The sequence below is a fragment of the Bubalus bubalis genome, chromosome 9 (genome assembly GCF_019923935.1).
Source record: "Bubalus bubalis isolate 160015118507 breed Murrah chromosome 9, NDDB_SH_1, whole genome shotgun sequence".
In the NCBI taxonomy this organism is placed as follows: domain Eukaryota; kingdom Metazoa; phylum Chordata; class Mammalia; order Artiodactyla; family Bovidae; genus Bubalus; species Bubalus bubalis.
In genome coordinates this window covers 49,881,639-49,904,729 of record NC_059165.1, presented here as the reverse complement: position 1 = coordinate 49,904,729, position 23,091 = coordinate 49,881,639, and the positions used below count along the sequence as shown (strand labels likewise).

Here is a 23,091-nt window from a genome sequence, read left to right as displayed (position 1 = left end):
TGTACTGTGGAAGAACAAAGAAGTGGGATGATCAACTGGTGGGACAGAGATGGGCAGTGTACTTCTAAGAGGAAACAAGATTGATGTTAGGAGTTAAAGTATAAACAAACAGGAATTCATGAGATAGAAGGAACTATGTGTAAAGGCAATGAAGTACTGTAGAAAATAAAAAGGCATTGTCAGAGGGGGAAGTGTCTTTGGAGAAGAAAACAAGGATCTTGGGATAGTAAGAGGCCTTTAGAGTTTTGGGGTTTTTTGTTTGTTTTTGGAATGACATGATCAGATTTGCACTTTAGAAAGTCTTTTGGTTGCAAGGTGGAGTACCTAATGGGTAAAGTACATTTTCCTAAGAGGTGGCCCTAAATCTGAAGATAAATGCAGGCTAGCCTATAGGCTATATATAGTTGGGCTATGTTAATTTGAGTGCAACAAGAAGCTCCTGAAGGATTTTAAGCAAAGAGAAAGATGACTGCTGTGTGAAGAATGGAATGGAAGGGTGTCAGAGAAAAAGGAGGAGACTAGGAGGCTGTTGCAGGACCCTTGATGTGAGATAATGGTGGCTTGTTTTAGAGTAATAATAGAGATGATATGAAGTGGTCAGTTTGGGACAATGTTTTTTCAGATCTTCCTGATGGATTGGTGCAAGAGGAGTCAAGGATAACTCCCAGATTTTTGGCTTGAGCACTTAGCAATTGAGTGAATGGTGATGCCATTTACAGAAATAAGTACCAATTATTGGTTCTTTGTAAACATAACTTGTTATTAATACTTTACATGCTTAATACAGCTTATATGTGATGGGACTGGAATTCAAACCCAAGGAGGCTCAGTACAAAGCTAGCATTCTGCATGCTACAGAGTGCGATATAGCTTGTTCTGAGAACAATACCAGTACTGAGAAGAGATGTGGAAGGAGAATGACTCAGAGCCAAATCAAGGCCTTGAAGGTCAAGTTTGAATTTTATTCTAAGTAAACAGGAGGACACTGGAGGGTCTTAAGCAGAGAGTGACCTAATCAGATTTACAGTACAAAAAGATATGTCTGCGTGTTGTGTGGAGAATAGTTTGTAGAGGGAAAAGAGGGGAGATTGGAAGAAACTGCATCAGTTCAGGCAGGTGACTAGAAGGCTGGTGACAGTGGTAGACGGAGAAAGCCGATAGTGGTATAAGCAGAAAATAAGCAAATCCGGGAGTTGGTGATGGACAGGGAGGCCTGGCGTGCTGCAATTCATGGGGTCGCAAAGAGTCGGACACGATTGACCGACTGAACTGAAGAGTGCAGGGACTTGTACAAATGTAGGACGATCTGTGACATCGGCAGGAAGGGACAATTCTTATCTGATTGCACATGTCATTCAGTTCCATTTGAATCAGTCACAACCATTACTGTGCGTAGGACGGTGGGAGAGACGGATTGCGGGCAGATCACTGGGTGAGGAGGACGGCTTGATGACGCGCTAAGAAGTAACAAACCTATCCTGAACAAGCGGTGACAGAGCAGGAATGGGATCATGCCTTGAACGCCGTGCTGGGGGATCGTGCTGAGGCTCCTCTGGCCGGACTTGGCTTTGACAGGCGAGGCGGGGCCTCGACCCCCGCCCTCGGCACAGCCCCGACCCATTTACCTGAACGCCCTACGGCAACACCCGAGGGGCTGAGGGCGTCCAGCGCGGGCGGCTGTAGCTTCCTTCGCCTCCCGGAACCTCTAGCAGGAAGCAGTCCACCCTCCTTAGCAGCCCCCTTCTAAGTCTCTAAGCAGTTTCTATGGGCCCGCCCCAGTCTAAGATGGACTACTGCGCTTGCGCGAGGGGTCGCACGCAGTCACGCGCCGCCGGCCGCTTCCGGTGCGCCGCGAGGGCTGCCGGGACGGGTCTCCCTGGCGATCCGAGGTGTGCTGCTGACTGCTGCTGCCGCCGCCGCTGTTGGGGCTGAGCCGGTTCCGCGGTGACGCCCGTGTCCCTGCTTTCTTCCTCGGGCTTCCCGGGGCTTGACCCCCGGGGCCCTCGGCAGGCGTCACTGAAGAGCCTGCGGGGCGGACGTGTGCTTCCACACCCTCCCTCCACGACCCCATATCGCGACTCCGAGGAAGGGGAGCGAGAGAGGCTGTCGCGACTCCGCGCCGTGTGTTGCCGGGCGGGGCCGCGGGGCCGGGGCTCCTCTAGCCCCCGGGATGCGCGCGCGAGTCCTCGCCTCCACTTCCTTGCTGCTACTGCCACGACTGGAGCCGCCTCTCGCCGACAGCGCGGAGCGCGAGTGCGCCGGCCAGCCCCCTCGTCGAGCCCCCTGGCCGGGCGCCACCGGGAATGTGAGCCGCGCGGCTTGCACGCTTCTCCAGGTAAGTCCCGCCCTTGAGCGCCGCGCTGCACGAGCTGGGCGCCCACGAGCTGGGAGCTGCGGGTCTCTGAGCGCTGTTGCCTCTTCCTTAATGTAGGAGCAGTGAGCCTTAGTCTCCTCCCGCATTCGTCTAAGGCCCATAGGCCAACCATGGCCCACAGCTGTGCTGTCAAACGCCGTTTAATGAGGGTCCGAGGGGTATCTGATGGGACAGTGAAAGTGTGTCACATATTTCAAGTATTACCTTTTCTTTTACAAGAGGAGAAAACTGAGGCTTCGAGAGGGAGAGTAGATTGCTCAAGGTCATAGAACTTTGTGCGCTTGCTGTTAAAGTGCGTGAATTAAATTAGTACCCTGATCTTCTGCCCTCCAGAGCCCTTGGTTTTACCCTTTATATTATTTTGGCTTTTTTTTTTTTTTTTTTTTTGCATTGCTGTACTGGGGACTAGGATCTGAAAACAACTCTTGAACCCAGGCTTAAGCCAGGCTAGTCAAACAAGCCAAAATCCAGGGTAGTCTCTTCCTGCCCCTAACCCTCAATGTGTTTGTATGACTTTGTTTTTTAACTTGTTTTGCTCTGCGTGCTAAAACCCTGTATGTCATTCTTTACAGAAGCTCTCCTGCAGTTATTGCTTTTCTCTGTGAGACTCAAGGGCTGAGGAGTCAATTATTGAAGGCAAAAAAAGCACATCCTCACATAGCCTTGATTTGAACCCTCGGGTCCCTTACCCAATGAAGGCACTGGCCTGTTTCTGACCCAGCCGAATGTGGGTTATGTTCTCCTCCTGAGTTGTGCTGTAACAGAAGGCTGGGGGTTTTTTTGAGGGGGGGGTGGCGTTGGGGGTGGTTATGTTTTCTAGTGGTAAGGGAAGTTATTTAGAGGTGGTACAGAAGTGGAAAGAACTTTAGGAATAGTGTGTTCTTAGCCTTTGGTATATCTTAAAAAATTAAAAGTGAAATATTTATCTACATTTTCTGGGAGAGGGTATTTCCACTTTCATAGGATTCTCAAAGGTATTCTTGCCTTTCAAAGTTAGGCGCCACAGATTTCAGCCTCTTCAGTCTCACTTGAGGAACAACAGAATTTTAGGGTGGGAATAGACTTACCTGAGATCTCATGGTTAGAATTTAGACTTAGATCCAGGTCTCCTGACTCAACATGCAGTGCTCTTTTTCTCATTATAACTTATCAGATACTTCATCATTTGTGGAGTGAGTTCTAAATTGAGATGTGAGTGGACCTTGTAATACACATATCAGTTCTGTGTTTACTTACATAGCTCCTTCTTCCCAGAATCCTAAATTATCTTCTCACAGATTTTCCAGAGCAACTATATTATTTCTTGTAAAATGAAGTTTCTGGGAACCTTTCTGCATCCAAGGATTGAGTCTGGGTAAAACTCCAATTTCGAATGTGGCCACAAATAAACTAACTCTTCTTGAACTAGTCATTGAATTTTTTTGTAATGCATTCCTTTCCCTAGGAAAGGCTATTAGTAGATTATCTGTTTCTTAGACCAGTTCTGGGAAGTTAATGTCTGTCTGTCTGTCAGATTACTGTTTTACACCTGAGTGGTTCATTACCTTAGTCACTAACCATATGTGGCTATTTGAACTAATTACAATTAAACAAAATGAAATCAATTCAAGTTCTTCAGTCACACAATCCATATTTCAGGTGCTCAGTAGCTATAAGTAGCTACCATATCGGAGGAGCACAGATGAAGAACATTTCAGTCATTTCAAAATGTTAATAGAACAGTGCTGATTTAGAATGTTGCTAATGGAGATGGGAGCAGTGTAGTATAGTGGAAGAAGGCTCACAGTTGAATTTTTGAGTTAAAAAAAAAATCTGTTTTTCAAGTCCCTGGGTGTAGTGTCTCTTTGGGGAGGTCATTAAGCATCTCAGTCACAGATTATTCATCTTTAATAATGAACCCTTTTTGTATAGCACCTGACTGTTCCTTGAGCCTTATCACTATAAATCTGTGGTAAGGTGGGAGAGACATTGCTTTGTACTGTTTAAAAAGAGAGAATTGAACCTAAAGCAGCTTAAGGACCTGTCCAAAGTCACACAAGTTGGCAGAGTGTAAAGAAACTTCCTACATATTGGCACTTATTACACGTTTGAATGAATGAAAATCAATGAAGCATTTTACTTAAGGCATGAAACATGAGGGAGCGTCCAGAACTGACTCCTGGCCAAGTATTCACCTGTTACCATATGGAATTCTTATAACATGGGGCTAATAAATCTTTGAATTGAAGGATTACTAAGTGTCTCATGAGTGAATATAAGTGAAAGGGCTAAGCTAGTGATCCCAGATTTGCCTGGTCAGAGGAATCACCTGGGGCGCTTGTTAAGGATGTTGTTGTTCAGTCACTGAGTCATGTCCGACTCTGCAGTCCCATGGACTGCAGCACGCCAGGCTTCCCTGTCCTTCACTGTCTCCTGGAGTTTGCTCAGACTCATGTCCATTGAGTCGGTGAGGCCATCCAACCATCTCATCCTCTGTTGCCCCCTTCTCCTGCCCTAGTCTTTCCCAGCATCAGGTCTTTTCCAGTGAGTCGGCTCTTTGCATCAGGTGGCCAGAGTATTGGAGCTCCAGCATGAAGGGCTTCCCCAATGGCTCAGCAGGTTAAGAATCTGCCTGCAGTGCAGGAGACACAGAAGACGAGCGTTTAATTCCTGGGTCAGGAAGATCCCCTGGAGGAGGAAAATGGCAACCCACTCCAATATTGTTGCCTGAAAAAATCCCATGGACAGAGGAGCCTGGCAGGCTACAGCCCAAAGGGTCAAAAAGAGTCAGACATGCCTGAACAACTAAGCACATGGCACACAAATCTTGTTAAGGATGCAGATTGCCATACCCTTTAGAGATTCTGATTAGAGGGCTGAGGTGGAATCCTAAAATCTGTATATTTAGTAGGTTCCCAGGTGGTGCTTAAGATACATCTGCTGAGTTTGGGAAATGACTGAGTCTTAAGGCCCTGGCAGAGATAAGGGATCATTGGATTGGGAGGCTGCTGTCCTCTTTCAGGTAGATTCTTGACACTTGTTTGTGTTTGACTTTCCTCTAGCCATGGAAGCATCGTATGATGGTACTGAGGTAACTGTCGTGATGGAGGAAATTGAGGAAGCCTACTGTTATACCTCCCCTGGGCCACCCAAGAAGAAGAAGAAGTATAAAATCCATGGAGAAAAGGCCAAGAAACCCAGGTTAGCCAACACATTTTGGTAGCTGGCATTTATGAACAGAATCTGCTTGGAGATCTCTGTTGAACAAGAAGAATTTAGACTGTGTCCAGATTCATTGAGAATGCCATGTCAGTTCTTGAAGTCTCCTGATGGAGGTAGTGGGATTGGGGGGAGAGGGAGTTGGGGAGTAGGAAGTGGCCAATTGATGTCAGCAGTTGTCATTCCTTTCCAAATTTTGGTCCTGTTTCTAGGCTGTAGCAGGAAATAGGCATACAAATGGTGGAAAACTCTGTACAAGAGAACCACATCCTGCATTATTAATATTTCTGTTGTCTAAATATTTCATTAGGGCATCAATAAAAATATGGAATTATAAGTAGCACCAATGATACTTATAAAGAATATCCAGATTGTAGCTCTAATCTCCTTAACTGTGAACTCCCCAGACTTCTTGCTGAGGCTCCCAGCTCTGGGTCACTTCGACAGGTCTGCTTGCTTCCCTCTCGGCCTCGGCTAGGTGCTGTTTACCAGAGAGATGACCAAAGGCTATGTAAACGAGGAGGATGTGAGTGGTAATCAGTCCTCTAACCTTTTCCTAAAAGTGGAATGACAGAACATTTGTATCTGTTTTTTGCCCATATTGGGATTTAGAGTCAGTCATCCCTGCAGAAAAAGTGGTGGTGGTGAAGTAAACCAGATAAGCCTTTGCTTCCAGGTTTCTGGAGGGAGAAACCTCCTGTCATTTACCCTCTGGGGATATTATTTAAATGCTTCTTTGCTTCAGTCTCTGTTTACAGAAATGCTTTTGAAATGAAAAGCTGGATTTTGTATTTAACTCTTCACTACTCAAATATTGTAGAATTTACTGGTTGAGGGAGGGGAAACCTTATGAAGTCCTTGCTTCCTCAGGTCTGCTTACCTTCTGTACTATTACGACATCTACCTGAAAGTGCAGCAGGAGCTCCCCCACCTCCCTCAGTCTGAGATCAATAAGAAGATTAGTGAGAGTTGGAGGCTTCTCAGTGTGGCCGAGAGGAGTTACTACCTGGAGAAAGCCAAGCTAGAGAAAGAAGGTCTGGATCCTGTAAGTAATTTTTTTTCCCCCTTCAGCTAATACCTCCATTGCTCAAGTGGTAAGGCTTGGGGAATCCAGCCTCTTGTTCTCCTGTTTTCTTCTCTTGGGAAAACTTTTAAGTTGAGTCATTTTTACCTTTCTTGAGTCTGATATTGTCTCTTTCTTTTTTGTCTGCGCCACATGGCTTGCAGAATCTTAAGCCAACCAGGGGTTGCACCTGGGCCATGGCATGGAAAGTGCTGAGTCCCAAACACTGGACTGCCAGGGGACTCCCTCTCTGTTTCCATTCTAATGATGCCCCACACTCTCTTATACTCTTTGCTTGTGGCCATATATTATCTCCAGGGAGCCTTAGGTTCCTTTTCTGAATTTTAGTAAACTTGGAGCGTCTCGTCCTTGTGAGTAGTTAAGTATTCCTTTGCCTTCATTGAGTAGCTTCTATAGACATTTTACCTACACTGTGGATTTTCATGTTATCAAATTGAGTGTGAATGTTATTAATTTGTGTTGATCACAATCAGTTATCCCATAATCAGCAGTTAGGCTTGTGAGTTTAGACGTAGACACAGCTGCTTTATATAAGACCATGTTCTAGCACTGGTATTGACCTATTGAACAAAAAGTGTAAAGCTAAAGCTGAAGTTCACGGAAGGGACTAAGCCTTTGAACGTCTGCATTAAAGAATAAGCAAGAAAGCTCTTTGGTTTGTGTCTGTCAGCCATTTTGTTATTACTGTTCACAATAATAAAATGTACTGACAACTGTTAGTACTGCTTTTTTTTTTTTTTTAACTAAAATTCCAGCAGGAAAAATAACTTTGTTGTAAGTGGAAACCTTTTCACCTTAACTCCTTGTTTTCCAATTGAAACAACGGTCTCTGACTTTTTTGATTGTATAGAGCAAAAGTTCTTCAGGAATGCAATGACGATGCTATAGCAAAACAGGTTATGTTTCCTTCAGTGGCGCCCATCTGCCACTGGCCGCCATTTAGATTAGTTTGTCCTTGTTGGCTTGGCCTTGCTCTTCTTAGAAGAGCTCTATGTTGCCTACTATCTGGGAGGTGCCGCTATACTCCTCCTCTGGATGATTTGTTTGTAAACTGTGAGTCTAGGAAACAATCCCTGTGGAGAAGGAGAGGTGGAAGTCTAGGAAAAGTACACGTATTTTCTTTGGTTTCCGCATTATAAAGTCACAAACTTTTTGCCCATGATACAAGAAAATTTTACCTAATGCTGAAGTGATATGGTTTTTAATTTTTAAAAAATTTTCAATTTTTTGGCCATGTGGGATCATAGTTCGCCCAACCAGGAATCGAACCCATGCCCCCTTTATTATAGAAGTACAGAGTCTTACCCAGTGGGCCTCCAGGGAAGTCCCCTGACATAGCTTTTAAAACTGGATGTTGTTATAGGTCCTTATTAAGACTTAAAAAATTTAAGTAGATCATCTATAATGATTTTTTATCCATATGTAAATTTGTATCTGCCATCATCTCCACCACTATCTCCAAGATTATTATGAATAAACTAGCTCTAATATTAACTAGCTATAACCTTGAAAGAATCATTTAAGCTTTGAGTCCTGCTTTCCTTATTTGTAAAATGGGGATAATAGTATCTGTTTGCAATGTTTAAAATAGATAATGTAAAACACCTGGCTGAGTTCTTGGACCATAGTGACTTGGTCAGTAAATATTACTCTTTAGTAGATTAAATGTCCAGAAAAGGTGACATTTAACGAGCATCTGGGATGTACCAAGACTGGGTGAGATTTTCTATGCTGTTTGACGTCTCCCCAGTTACCTGGTGTGCAGGTGGGATGCTCTGCCTGCATACTGTGGGAACCTGTCGGAGACCTTGTGGTGGGCTATGTCCCTTGCAGCTCTTTAGGGCTCTTGCCAGGTTGCGGGGCCTGTGGTTGCAGTGTCATTCCTTACAGTGTGTAAGATGAATGTCATTCAGGCTGCCCTGGTTTCTCTGGGCTTGGATTTGTTGATAAAGTCCAGACCAGCCTTTGTATTTGCCACCATTTAGTTTTGTTCTCTTGACCTGTCGGCTTCAAAGGGTGACTTGAGGATATCATTTCTTCATTCTCTCTCCAGTAAAGGCTCCATAATGGGTTTGGACAGTTTGCTTTCAAGTTTCACCTGAGTGCTTCCTTTGTAGCCTAAGTCTCATCCACTTCTTTTGATTTTTTTTTTAAAGATCCTTTTGTAATTGATTTAGTTCTTTTTAAATGATGCTTCTAAAATTAGTTTTTGGTCCATTTAATTTCCGTTCTCACTTATCTGTTCACTTCGAGCTTTTCTGTTTTCCTTGTTGGGTAACTTTCAGTTTAAATTGAAAAAATAAAACACAGTCACCTTTTTCTTGGTTCCGGGTAGCTATGCAGAGCTGTGGCTTCTAGTGTTCTGGTAGCTGGTCTTCTAGCTTCTTAGAAGACCTGGCCTGGAGTTTCAGTCTTACTACTCACTAATTGTGTGTCTTGGGAAAGTTTACCCTCCTGCAGTTCCCTCATTTGAGAAATGGGCATGATAATAGTACCTAACTTAATAGTTTTGCTTTTAAGAAGTATTTTCTAAACCTTCCTAGGTCAGTGTTAATGTTTATATTCTCCCACCTCCCCTAGTATATTCAGGTCCTTATCGTATAACCCCTTCCCTATACACATTCTGTCATGAAGCCGCCTTTGCAAGTCTGGCAGAAGCTGTGATGTCAGAATTCTTCCTTGCTTCCCTGAGATCCAGAGTGGCCTATTGGTTTGTATCTTATGCTTTAAATGTTTCATTGAGCATTATACGTCCTGGCATCTAAATCTCCCTTTATACATCCTGGCATCTAAAGCTTCTTTGAAATCCTAAAGTGTCAGAGCTGGAAAAGAACTCATAAATAGCCAGATTCAATTCCCTTATTTTACAGATAGGGCAGCAAAGCCTAAAAAGGGGAAAGAATTTGTTCAAGACTCCACCAGATCTGGGAGTTCAGCTCACGGTTGCATGATGCCAAGATCAGTGCCCCTTATAGAATCTAATCCACTTTCTGTCTCCTTTGTGACTGAGTAAGTTACACTGGCTAAAGTATGATTCAAATGAAGATGACATTGCTGTTGGCAGAGGCTGACCCTAAGTCATAGGTCAAGAGAATGGAATCTTTCTGGTTCTGTGGGGGAAAAAAAAAAAGGTTATACATGTATATTCATGTGGTCTTACTCTGTTTCTCTCTGCTTGTCTCCCCAACTTGGCTTCTTCATCGTCAGAACTCTAAGCTCTCTGGACTGACTGCTGTGGTTCCGGACATCCCAGGTTTCCGCAAGATCCTCCCTCGCTCAGATTACATCATCATCCCCAAGAGCAGCCTGCAGGAGGAGCGGAGCTGCCCTCAGCTAGAGCTGTGTGTGGCCCAGAACCAGATGTCCCCCAAAGGACCATCTCTTGTGTCCAACACTGCCCTGGAGACAGTGCCTGGCCATGCAGGCATGGCAGAACAATGCCTGGCTGTGGAGGCCTTAGCTGAGGATGTGGGAACCCTTGCCCAGCCTGGTGCTGTACAGGAGATCGCCACCTCAGAGATCCTCGGCCAGGATGTGCTCCTAAATGAGGCTTCCCTGGAGGTAGGGGAGAACCACCAACCTTATCAGACAAGCCTGGTTATTGAAGAGACCTTAGTGAATGGCTCATCAGACCTCACCACTGGAAGCCTGGCTGTGCCCCACCCCCAGGTGGGGGAGAGTATGTCTGTAGTAACAGTCATGAGGGTAAGTGACAGGTACTGTGATTGTGCTTTACCTGAGAGAGTTAAAAAGGCAGCTAGACCCATGCAGTGTGATTCTGGAGTAGTGGTAATTAGGAATTGGTGTGGCACTTCTGAATTGGACTGCAGTCCTCTTGAACCTTTTTGCCCCTAGGCTTGGTCCAAAGTCCTCTTCAGTTTCTTAGGCACTCTCACATCTCCACTTGCTCAGTTTAGCCAGTGTTTTCTTCACACGAGATAAGGTACATTAGGAGGGATGGAAATGATATTTGTCCATGAGTCAAAGCCAAGATCTGTTAGGCTGTTGGCGTTGGTTAGGATTTTATGTTCCCTTACGATTGTTTCAACAAACATAATAGCATCTTGAAAACTGTTCAGGAGGGATTGTAAATGGTCTTCCTGGGCACAGAGTAAGTAGAAGAAGGAAGTTCTTTTCACAGCCAGGTTGATCGGACTAATAGCCGAGAAAGAAGGGGGAGATCTCTTCCCAGTGGCTTTCCAGTCATGCCCAGTTGAGGGGAAAGAGCAGTGATTGCACAGCGTGGACCCTGGAAGTGAAGAGTTGGGGAGCTGCCACCAGGCTGTCTGTCATCCTGGGTAGGATGGCATCCTGAGAGAGGTAGTTGTCCTGCTCAATCTAAGAGGACCAGCATGCAGTGGCCCCTACAGCTGGACAGGTGAGAGCAGATAGCCCTCCAAAGGATTCTTTGCCAGGCATAAATTTTATTATTTTTTGCCGCAGTGCTGTATATGGTAATGAAGCATGCCATTGGCCTGATTAATAGGTCTAGTCAAGGCTATGGTTTTTCCAGTGGTGATGTATGGATGTGAAAGTTGGACTGTGAAGAAAGCTGAGCACTGAAGAATTGATGCTTTTGAACTGTGGTGTTGGAGAAGACTCTTGAGAGTCCCTTGGATTGCAAGGAGATCCAACCAGTCCATCCTAAAGGAGATCAGTCCTGGGATTTCTTTGGAAGGAATGATGCTAAAGCTGAAACTCCAGTACTTTGGCCACCTCATGTGAAGAGTTGACTCATTGGAAAAGACTCTGATGCTGGGAGGGATTGGGGGCAAGAGAAGGGGACGACAGAGGATGAGATGGCTGGATGGCATCACCAACTCGATGGACATGAGTCTGAGTGAACTCCGGGAGTTGGTGATGGACAGGGAGGCCTGGCGTGCTACGGTTCATGGGGGTCACAAAGAGTTGGACATGACTGAGTGACTGAACTGAACTGAATAGGTTCCTAAGAACATTTGGTGGTCACAAGAATTGGTTTCTTTGACTATTGTTGTGATCTTCTTAGGAGTCTTAAGTATCTTAACCTCAGTTTTCTCATTTGTAAAATGAGGATAGCACATTCCCTGTGGTAGTGGTTTTCTTTGTCCTTAGTTAAACTTTTATTTTGAGATAATTGTAGATTCATACATTTTCTTGATGCACCCACTGGATAAGCATATTATCTCTGGTTATTGGACTTGATTGTCTTCAGTGTTATGATTGCTCCTGGGTGTTCTTCACTCCATCTCAATAAAACTGTCTTGTCTCCCTGTACCCGCAGGATTCCGGTGAGAGTAGCTCCTCTGCGCCAGCCACACAGTTCATTATGTTGCCTCTTCCTGCCTACTCGGTTGTGGAGAACCCCACCTCCATCAAACTGGTTAGTATGTGAGGAGTTGATGGAGATTATGGCTCCGTAAGAATTCTCTTTCAGGTAGTTTTCTAAAATTGTTAATGAACTTAGGACATGGGGACTGGCAGATATCTCAGAGATTTTCTGGTTCAGATATTCTTAACTGGGGGTGAGGGAGTGGGGGGCGGGTCTGTGAATAGAGCTCCACAGGATCCTTGAACTCAAGTTACATACAAATTTTTCTCTTTGAGAAAGTAATTTCTTGGGGTAGGTTCCATGGGTTTTATCATATTTTCTGAAGTGTTGATGTAGAAAACTTGAGAGATCAGTGATAGAATTCAGTCCTGTTATTGTGCAGGTTAGGGAAAAGGTCCAAAGAAGAAAAAGAACTTGTTCTGTGATTCAGGGTCACTGAGCTGCGAGACAAGGCAGAACAAGGACCCAGGGCTTTTGGTTCTCAGTGTTTCTTCCGTCACACGCTGCAGCGTGTGGGCTGAGACTTTGTCTTAGGGCTTTGTGAAGGGCCTCCAGCACACTGTTAGGAGAAGTGCTGTGAGCCAGCGTCTTTGTCTGTCTGCCTGTCCAGGGTGAAAGGATCTAGTCTTTCATCGTTAGCTGTAGGTTTTCTACAGATACCCTTATCATGTTTAGGAAGTTATTTTTGCTGGAAGTTTTTAACAGGATTGGATATTGGATTTTTGTGTGTCTTTAGAGATGATTGGGTTTTTTGTTGTTGTTGTTGTTGTTGTTAGTATGATTAATAGTATTTTTCAAATGTTAACTCTGTGTTCCTGGGGTAGACTTCACTTAGCAGTGATATATTATCCTTCTAATATATTACTGGATTGGTGTTCAGGATTTCTGTATTTATATTCATGAGGAATATTATTGGTCTCTTAATTTTCTTATAAGTGTTTTTCTTGTTTTAGTATCAAGGTTATTCTTCATAGAATGAGCTGTGAAATATTTTCTGCTCTTCTGTTTTTTGAAAGAGTTTTGTATAGTACTGGCATTATTTCTTCCTTAAATGGTTACAATTATCAGTGAACTCATCTGGGCCTGGAGATTTCTTTGTGGGAAGGTTTATAATGGTAAGTCCAATTTTTAAAATATATATAGAACTATTCAGATGACCTATTTTGGAGTGAGCTTTGAAAGTTTGTCTTTCACACAGTTTTTAAAAACTGGTAAAATATATGTAATGAAATTTACCTGTTTAGTCAGTTTTAAGTGTACAATTCAAATGCTGTTGGTGTTAAGTATATTCACAGTGTCATGCAGTCATTAGCACTACCCATTTTCAGAACTTTTTCATCATTCCAACCAGAAACTGTGTATATTAAACAGTTACTCCCCATTCCCTGCCCCCTGCTTTCTACCGTAGGCCCTAATAAAGCTATTTTACTTTCTTGGAATTTGTGTATTCTAGGTACCTCAAATAAGTGGAATCATTCAGATACTACCTTTTTAATCTGACTTTTTCATTTAACATATTTTCAAGGTTCATCTGTCTTATGGCATGTATCAGAATTTCATTCCTTTTTATGGCTAAAATACATTACATTGTGTGTATATACTACATTTTGTTTATCCGTTCATAAACATTGCTGGATATTTGGTTTATTTCTACCTTTTGATTACCGTGAGTAGTGGTGATAGGAACTTTGGTATACAAATGTCTGTTTGAGTCCCTGTTGTCAGTTCTTTTGGATGTAATACCCTAAGGGTAGCATTGCTGATCATGTGGTAATTCTGTCTTTAAAGTTTTGAGGAACCTGTTTGCTTTTAATATCTATAAAATATGTAGTGATTTCCCTTCTCCATTACTGACACTGGTAATTTGGGTCTTCTTTCTTTTTTCCTGATAAACTTGGCAAGAGGTTATTGATTTTATTGCTCTCAGAGAGGGAACATTTGGGTTCATTGATCCTCTATTGTTTTCCTGCTTTCTGTTTCACTCATTTCTGCCATGATCTTTATTATCATTCTTCTGCTTACTTTGGGTTTAATTTAGTCTTACCTAGTTTCTTAAGGTAGAAGCTGAGGTTATTGATTTGAGACTTTCTTTTCTAATATAGCGGCTTAGTGCTTAATTTGCCTCCAAGCACTACTTTAGACTTCTCTTGTGGCTCAGCTGGTAAAGAATCTGCCTGCAATGCGGGAGACCTGGGTTCAGTCCCTTGGTTGGGAAGATCCCCTGGAGAAGGGAAAGGATGCTGCTGCTGCTAAGTCGCTTCAGTCGTGTCCGACTCTGTGCGACCCCATAGACGGCAGCCCACGAGGCTCCCCCGTCCCTGGGATTCTCCAGGCAAGAACACTGGAGTGGGTTGCCATTTCCTTCTCCAATGCATGAAAGTGAAGTCTCTTAGTTGTGTCTGACTCTTAGCGACCCCATGGACTGCAGCCTACCAGGCTCCTCCACCCATGGGATTTTCCAGGCAAGAGTACTGGAGTGGGGTGCTATTGCCTTCTTCAAGGGAAGGGTTACCCCCTCCAGTATTCTGGCCTGGAGAATTCCATGGTCTGTATAGTCCATGGGGTTGCAAAGAGTCAGACACGACTGAGTGACTTTCACTTTGACTTTCAAGCACTACTTTTAGTGGAATGCCACAAATTTTGGTAGGGTATGTTTTCATTTTTATTCAGTTGGAAATGCTTTCTAACTTATTTGACCCATGAGTTATTTAGAGGAGTATCACTTTCCAAATATTTGGGATTTTCCAGATGTCTTTCCATATCGATTTCTGATTTGATTCCATTGTGATTAGAACTTTGTAGTTTGTATAAGACCTGAATCCTTTTAAATTGAGTGTGGCTTATTTTATGGCTCAGAGTATGGATTCTCTTGATAAATGGTCTAAATGCGTTTGAAAAGACAGTGTAATCTGCTGTTGGATGGAGTGTTCTGTACATTTCAGATCAGGTTGAGTTGATTTGTGATGTTCCTTGCTGGTTTTCTGTCGGCTGTTTCTGTCAGCTACTAAGAAAGCATGCACCAGTCATTGTAGGTTTGTGTGTTTCTTTTTGTAGTTCTGTTAGTTTGTGTGTCATGTATTTTGACTGTTATTAAATACATAAACGTTTAGGATTGTTAAATTCTCTGGATATGTTTATTGCTCCTTTATTAAGAAATGGCATTTATCTCTCACACTGTTGCCTGTGAAATCTACTTAGGTCTGATATCAAGCTTTCTTTTGATTATTGTTATTAACGAGCTATATCTTTTTCCATCCTTCTACCTTTTTGTAGCTTTGTATTTAAAGTACCTTTTTGGTAGACAGCATATAGTTTGACTGTAAGAGCAAGACCTGTCTGACTGTCTCTGCCTTGTAATTTAGGTATTTAGTATTTAGGCACTATATATTTAATGTGATTATTAATATGATTTGGTTTAAATATGTCCTCTTACTTCTTGTTATTGTTCTGGTTATGTTTTGTTATATTTTCTTTTGAAATGCTTGAATATTTTTTTTTTTAATTATTTATTTCTGGCTGCCCTGGGTCTTCATTGCTGCATGTGGGCTTTTACAGGTTGCAGTGGGTGGGAGTTACTCGAGCTGTGGTGCTCAGGTTTCTCGCTGCAGAGCGGGCTCCAGAGCGTGCGGATTTTAGTTGCCGCAGCTCCTGGGCTTAGTAGTTGTGGCACGTGTGCTTAGTTGCCCCCCAGCATGTGGAATCTTCCCCGACCAGGGATTGAACCCGTGTTCCCTGCATTGGCAGGTGGATTCTTAACCACTGGACCACCAGGGAACTCCAAACTGAATATTTTTAATGAATCCATTTTATCTCGTTTATTGGTCTATGGCTTATTAACTTTGTCTTCGTTACTTATTGGTTTTTTTTAGGGTACATATCTTGGTTTCTTTTAGGTACATATATTTAACTTGTCATAGTCTGCCTTTTCCTCTTAAAATTCCCACTACAGATAAATAATACTTTATTAGGTAAGAATGTTGTAGTAAACTACTTTTCCTGAGCCTTTCCTCTTCAGGAAACTAATGCTCTTTCATGGTCTAATAAATGTTAAATCAAGCTCTTCTAGAACTACTTAAGGCAACATCAGCCTTGAACACTGGCATTATTTTCTAAAGTCATTTCTGTACGCTGCTGTTTAGGAGTATTTACAAGTTGCTGGTGATTTATTTATGGAACTAACTTTTCTCTGGGAATGTATTCAGAATGACTATTCTGTGTGGGGCCACAGTCAGAGAAAAGAGAAATGTTTTATTTTCCATTAAAAATAGTCTTACAAACTTTTTGTTCCTCAAGATATACCCATTAAGCAGAAAGGGCAGGTGATTTTACAGAAGAGGAAATCCAGGGCCCAAGAGCAAAGGTGAATTACCCCCAGCTCATTCAGTGCGTCAGTGATGAAGTTGGAACCCAAATCCTTTTTCCTGGGACCTCACAGCTTCACGCTCATCCTTGATTTGCGGCCACTGTCATGTCCCTTTTTCCGTAGGTGTTCTGGCCAGAGGCAGCCTAGGGGCAGCTTGGTGTTTCCTAAGGGAGGTTTTTGCTTTCTGGCCAGGCTAGGGAGACAGGGATTAGTAGCTGAGTAAACCATTCATAAGTGACTGAACAGATCTCACAGGGAAGTGTTTTCTTTCCAGCATTAATCAAGAAATGGAGCGTGGCTAATTTCTATTTGTGGCTGAAATGTAATACATTCTGTTCAAAGGGAAATCACCAGAGATTGATTATGTGAGCCAGTGATTGAATATATGTATACAAATAATCAAATTCTGTTGAGTGTCAAAGGAACTGGTTTCAACTGGAGTTCCCTCTCATTTTTTTGGTGACTGGACTGCTTTTATATCTTTGAATCCTAGATTCTAGGTTCTCTGATTTTTAACTAATAAGAATGAAGATGAAGCAGGTTCTTTGATGTGTGGAGAGCCGTAGGGTGCAGCAGGGTGCGTGGAAGGCGCTGTGACCAGGAGTCAAAGATGTGTCTCCTGGGGCTGGCTCTGTCCTTGAGCCACCGCATGGTGCATGGTTTGAAACAAAGCATTTAACCTCTTTGAGCCTCGGTAGTGGTGATACCTACCTCATGGTATTGCTGAGAGCTTCAAATGCGATATCGATAGAGTGTTTAGCACTGTGTGCTACTTCACTTAATTAATTAATTGTAACTATCATAATCTCTATTCTTCTGGTACCTAACTCTGTAACCCTAGGCAGTTGTCTTTCTTCATTTGCATTCATTCTCTCCATTTCTAAAAAGTGAACTAACTAGTTGTATTTTAGGGCCTTTCCAATTCTGACCTTTTAAGATCATGAACTGGCTAATTTTTTGCAAGCTGGTATCCTCCTGCCATTGTTAGGGTTACAATAGTCATGAGGATCTGAGAGAGATTAGATTGTACTGTTGATTCTGACCTTTTTTTTTTACAGACTACTACATACACCCGACGGGGCCATGGAACGTGCACCAGCCCAGGCTGCTCCTTTACATATGTCACCAGGCACAAACCACCTAAGTGCCCTACCTGTGGTAACTTCCTTGGAGGGAAGTGGATCCCAAAGGTAAGTCCATTGGCCATCACTGCTTTGGGAACCCCACAAAGTAAACTTACTGTTCCCCTTAAGAATAGATGGCTTAAATTAATATTCATTTAACTTTTCTGATGCTACAAATAAGTCAGTTTCTTTCTTTTTAAGAAGAAAGAAGAAAATGTTATCCATAACCTCCATCCAAACAAAAGCCATTGTTAAGATTTCAGTGTCTGTTAAGATTTTTTCTAGTCTTTATCTGTGGGTATAGAAATTCTGTATCTGGTCTTTTTTCTTTTACCATACCATATCATTAAATATTCTTCAAAAACGTTATCTTTAATTGCTTCATAGTTTTCCATGAATGACTATACTATGTTAAATTATTCACTTCCTGTTAGGGTCACATTTTTAGCAATCCACCCTCCACACTAACTGCTTAGCTATTCATACACACAGGGCAGATCTCATTCCTTAGCTCTGAGTCCTTTTAGTTTCGTGTGGAAAGTGTTAGTTGCTCAGTAGTGTCTGACTCTTTGCAATCCCATGGCCTGTAGCCCAACAGGCTCCTCTGTTCATGGGATTTTCCAGGCAAGAATACTGGAGTGGGTTGTCATTTCCTTCTCCAGGGAATCTTCCCGACCCAGGGATCAAACCCAGGTCACTCACATTGCAGGCAGATTCTTTACCGTCTGAGCCACCAGGGAAGCCCACTTAGTTTCCTATAGCTTCTATTAAAAGTGGAAGTCTTTAACCCAGTATTCAAGCTCTGCCATAGTTTAACTTTCCAAATATGTACTTCTGTCTCCAAATAAATGGTGCTCGGTAAATAAGTGAGCATTAGAGCTATGCCCCTGTGATGTTCAGTTCAGAACATGTTTTTTGTTACCTGTTGTATGCTTGGCACTGACTATAAATCATACATACTTGCCACATTTTTGATATGAGACTATAAATTATCTAGAGACAAAAGGACTAAAATAGAAGCAGTTTTATAGAGGAGATGATTTGGAAAGAGCAATAGAATTTGGGTAGATAGAAAAGGAAAGAGAAGGCATTATTTTTGTGAAAATAGTTTAGGCTTAGGATTGTGTTCATCATGTGTTTCAACTCATGGTCCAGACTTATCTTCTCTGTAGAGAAAACTTACATAGTATCATACTTACTAAGTTCCTTTGGAGCATTTTCCACAGAACATTTCTTAGAAAATTATCAGGATAGTGACTTTTGCCCTCTGGCTAAGTATTGAAGTTCAGGATAGCACCAGTTTTGGAGACAGAATAGGTTAATAATTAAGAATATAATTCTGGAGTCAGCTTCCTCAGTTCAGACCTTAACTTTGTAACCTTAGGAAAGTCATTCTACATTTCTGTTCTTGATTTAGGCTTCCTTTCATTTGTAAATAGAAATTAAGAATATTACCTACATCAATAGGGTTGTTGGAGGGGTCAGATGAAATTATCCATGCAAAGTGGATGGTTCATTTCTAGTGGAATTATATATTCAATCCTCTGTAGGGGTTCACTGCCCATTGTTGGCAGCAGTATAATTGTCTCTTGTTACTGGCTGTGAACATTAACACTTCAAGGGGCAGGAAATACCTAGGGGTTTGTGGAGTTTTTGTGTTGTTGTGAAGCCATTTCATTTATTCCCACCCTAATTATTCTCCCAAAATACACTTCCCCAACTGCGGTAGGAAGATTGAATTGGGTAGTAGTTGGACTTCTCCTTGGTCCTTCTTCACTGATGCACAGCAGGTCTGTCAGATGATCTTGTTTCCTGTGCTTTTGTGCGACTCTAACCAATCCTGTGCATAATCTGCTTCAGATTCTGTTTTGACTTTGGCTTTCTTTCCTTTTTCATTTTGTCTTCTCCCCTCCCTTTTATTGAAATAACTTTTAAGCCATTCTCTTTCTGAGATCGAATTCATGACATGCATAAATTTTTTTTTCTTAGCTACTTGTCTCCTGTCTTTACTTGCTAAGTTAGAAATTTTTTTCTCCAAGATTTTTGCAAGAATTACTATGTAAGGATTTCCCTGGTGGTCCAGTGGTTAAGAATCCACCTTCTAATGCAGGAGACACAGGTTCAATCCCTGGTTGGGGAATTAAGATCCCACATGCCTTGGGGGCAACTAAGCCCATTCACCTCAACGGAGAGCCGATGCCGCCAAATAAATAATAAGTAAATATTTTTAAAAAAGAATTACCATGTGAAGAGCATATACTGTGATTTCTAAGTCTCCTTGGAACAGAATAAGTAATTGTGAAAAGAAAAAGGGTAACATTGTAGCATAAATGCATTTAAAATTTTAGAGATAAAAGTGACCTTGGTTATCAGCTAGTTCAACTCCCAGTTTCCAGCTGAGGAAAAATAGATTGAGGAGAAATGACTTGTTACATTCATATTGTTAATTATGCTATTGCCTTTTCCACTAAACCAAACTGCAGGCATTGCTGTGCTGTTAAGCTGCAGAATCTTAAGATTTCTTGAGTTCTGATTTTTGAAGGAGCAAGTATAAATAGTTTCTGAAAGTTCCAAATATGTCCATGCCAGTCAGGAAATGACTCACCTTTTCTTATATTGTTCTGGAGTTCATACTAGCTAAAATTAGCCCAAGAAACATGTGGCTCAGTGCCCAGTGAATTGGACGGAACAAAAGATGGTATATAAGGCTCTTTAGCTCAAGGCCTCACTCCTATAGCAGTAATTGAGGTCTCTGCACGAGAAACTGGTAGTATTTGTCTTCCATCTTGAAAGAAAGTGACATCTAAAAAGGGTACGCTGAGTGAAGGAAATGTGAGATCACTAGCTCAAGTTTTTTTGCTCTGTTTGCTTAAATTACTCAGTCTTCCTGCAAAGAATTTTTGTCTATAGCCTACTTAGTGGACAACATTTTGTTCAGATACCTCATCTCAAGGATTTGGTTTAACATGTCTCCTGTTTTTCTGCTGACTTCCCTCTTCAGCAGTCGGAAGCTGAGTACAATTTACTAAGAATGTTTCTTGTCCTCATGGTTTGTCATCATGTGTTAGAACCTGCTGCTGCTACTCTGCTAAGTTGCTTCAGTCGTGTCCGACTGTGCAGCCCCATAGACAGCAGCCCACCAGGCTCCCCCATCCCTGGGATTCTCCAGGCAAGAACACTGGAGTGGGTTGCCATTTCCTTCTCCAATGCAGGCAAGTGAAAAGTGAAAGTGAAGTCGCTCAGTCGTGTCTGACTCTTTGCGACCCCGTGGACTGCAGCCCACCAGGCTCCTCTGTCCATGGGATTTTCCAGGCAAGAGTACTGGAGTGGGTTGCCATTTCCTTCTCCATGTTAGAACCTAAGAATGCTTTATTGGAGATTTCTTAAAGGTTATCTATGTTGGTTCTTAGCCAGAGGCACCATGTGGCCCAGAGGGACTTTAGAAATGTAAGAGGTTTTTGGTAGTCAGTGACTGGGAGACAATACTTAAATTTAATGGCACTGGCCACAGGTACTGAGCTTCCTGAAAAGTGCAAAGAGGGGTCCTGCCCCTCCATGAACAGTTAAGTCTCCCAAAAGGCTGTCTTCCTGGTGTTGACCCAAGAGCTCTCTTTTTCCATAATGGGGAATGAGGAATCAGATGAAGCTTGCCTCAGGTAACATAAGCAGTTACGATGAAGGCAGAGCCTAGACAGAACGCAGCTTTTGTGTTTTGTCTTCTAGTTTATAGTGCCTTTCACTATTCATGTGGAAGAAAAAAACCTCTGAGACCCATTCTGGACATAACCACTGTTAAGAAATTTTTTTAAGAAGTAGGCCTTGAACAGTCAGAGGTCGAGGTAAAAAATGCCAGCATTTGTTTGCTGAAACCTAAAGAAACATGTCATTAAGAAATTTATTAGAAGAATAGGTTTATCCTAACTATAGCCTTGAATATTGTGGTGAAAGGAAACTGGAATCAGAAGACTTAGGTTCAGGCCAATTTTATAAAACTTGGGGCCTGAAGTCAGCCTCTTCCTCTCTCAGCCTCAGCTTCTTATCTGTTGCTCATACATTATTGTTACAAGGATCAAATAAGAGAATATTTGTAAATGTGTTGTCAACTGTAAAATGCCACATGCATAAAAGGTTTTCTTATTTTTTCTAGGAAAAGCCAGCCAAAGTCAAAATGGAATTGACTTCTGGTGTCTCCTCCAAAGGCTCTATGGTTAAAAGAAATCAGCAGCCTGTCACCACTGAGCAAAATTGCGCTAAGGAAAACGCTTCCAAACTGACTCTGGAGAACTCAGAAGCTGTAAGCCAGCTTCTCAGTGTAGCTCCTCCAAGAGAAGTGGGTGAGGAGAATGAGTGGGAGGAAGTGATCATCTCAGATTCCCATGTTTTGGTTAAGGAAACTCCTGGGAATCATGGTGCAGCAGTCATTAAGACGCCAGTGGTCAAGCCTGAGGTCTCTCTGGGGACAACTGAAAATGACAGTCCTGGACTAGACGTGCCATCGCCAGCCGAGGGGACCAGCACCTCCGGTTCACTCCCTGCTCCTAAAAAGCCTACAGGGTAACCCAGTGTGTTTATGTACAGCATTGCGTTTAGAATAGCAGCTTGTGAAGTGCCCTGTGTTTGTTTTGTCCCTGTCTTCATAGCATTCCTGAGACAGGCAGCAGAGCCCAATTCATGGTCTCTATGGTAGATACAGAAACCAAGGCCTAGAGACACTGATTTGCCGTTTCTCCTATACTCTGCTGTCTTTTCACTACTGTCCTGGTCCTTATGTATCTCTTCAGTCAGTCTCCCTAAAGCATTTTTTGTAGAGTCTTGCTAGTACAGACTGTGGGCAGTGTTACAGACCTAGTATTCAATCCTGGCTCCTACATTTGGAAAGCGAGGCATTATTAAGACATCTTATGTAAAGATTCCTGTCCTGGCGGTCAGAGAACTAAATTCTGATTGTGACTCTTTTCTGGGCTTCTATTTGACTGGGCACAGTCACTTCATACCCATTCTCCTCCTCTGGAAAATTTTGAGTTGAGTCTTCTAAAAAAAAAAAAAAAATCATATCCTCAGTGCCTGACCATACTGCCTGAAAAAGATCACATGTAAAGCTTTCAGATAAGAGCGGTCCATAAGTATGGGCTGTTTTTCCTCCCTTTTTTAGAGGTTTAACTGGATGCTCTATGTAGCCGCTTTCCAAAGGCAACTATCATCCTAAAATGGAAATCCCTTATTTGTTTATATCAGTGGTTCTCAAAGGGGCACAGTGCCCCAGGGGACATTGTGGCAGTGTTTGGAGACATTTCTGGTTGATAGAGTTGGGGTGAGAGTGCTACTGGCCTCTACTGATAGAGGCCAAGGATGCTGCTAGACATCCTGCGCTGCACAGGCCAGCCTCTTGTGCCAGAGAATTAGTTGACAAAAATGTTAGTAGTGTCATGGTTTAGAAATTCTGGTTTATATTATTATGATGAAATTTTTTATTGTTGAATAGAAAATATACTTAGTTCAAACTCCAAGATGTAAGAAATATATCCTGAAAAAAAATCTTTCTGTCCCTTCCTTCAGTGCTCCATTCCCATTTACCACAGACTTTCTGCGTTTTTAGAGATAATTTTAAGTATATATAAACAGATAGGAGTGTGTTTG

General features: G+C 42.5%; 1 protein-coding gene across 4 annotated transcripts in view; it reads left to right on the top strand.

Annotated features, from left to right (window-relative positions):
• Positions 1 to 1,741: 1,741 nt before the first annotated feature.
• The window catches only part of HMGXB3 (HMG-box containing 3), a 62,493-nt gene continuing 41,143 nt past the window's right edge, over positions 1,742 to 23,091 (top strand). For 2 of the 4 annotated variants that reach the window (XM_025292425.3, XM_006080832.4), the window contains exons 1-7: positions 1,742 to 2,335; positions 5,416 to 5,554; positions 6,443 to 6,617; positions 9,864 to 10,361; positions 11,920 to 12,018; positions 17,389 to 17,520; positions 21,602 to 22,008. In XM_025292425.3, coding sequence (XP_025148210.3) covers positions 5,418 to 5,554; positions 6,443 to 6,617; positions 9,864 to 10,361; positions 11,920 to 12,018; positions 17,389 to 17,520; positions 21,602 to 22,008 — 1,448 coding nt within the window. In that variant the 5' untranslated portion in view covers positions 1,742 to 2,335; positions 5,416 to 5,417. The remainder of the gene's footprint in view (positions 2,336 to 5,415; positions 5,555 to 6,442; positions 6,618 to 9,863; positions 10,362 to 11,919; positions 12,019 to 17,388; positions 17,521 to 21,601; positions 22,009 to 23,091) is intronic. The other 2 variants (XM_025292426.3, XM_044947462.2) reach the window with 2 other exon arrangements.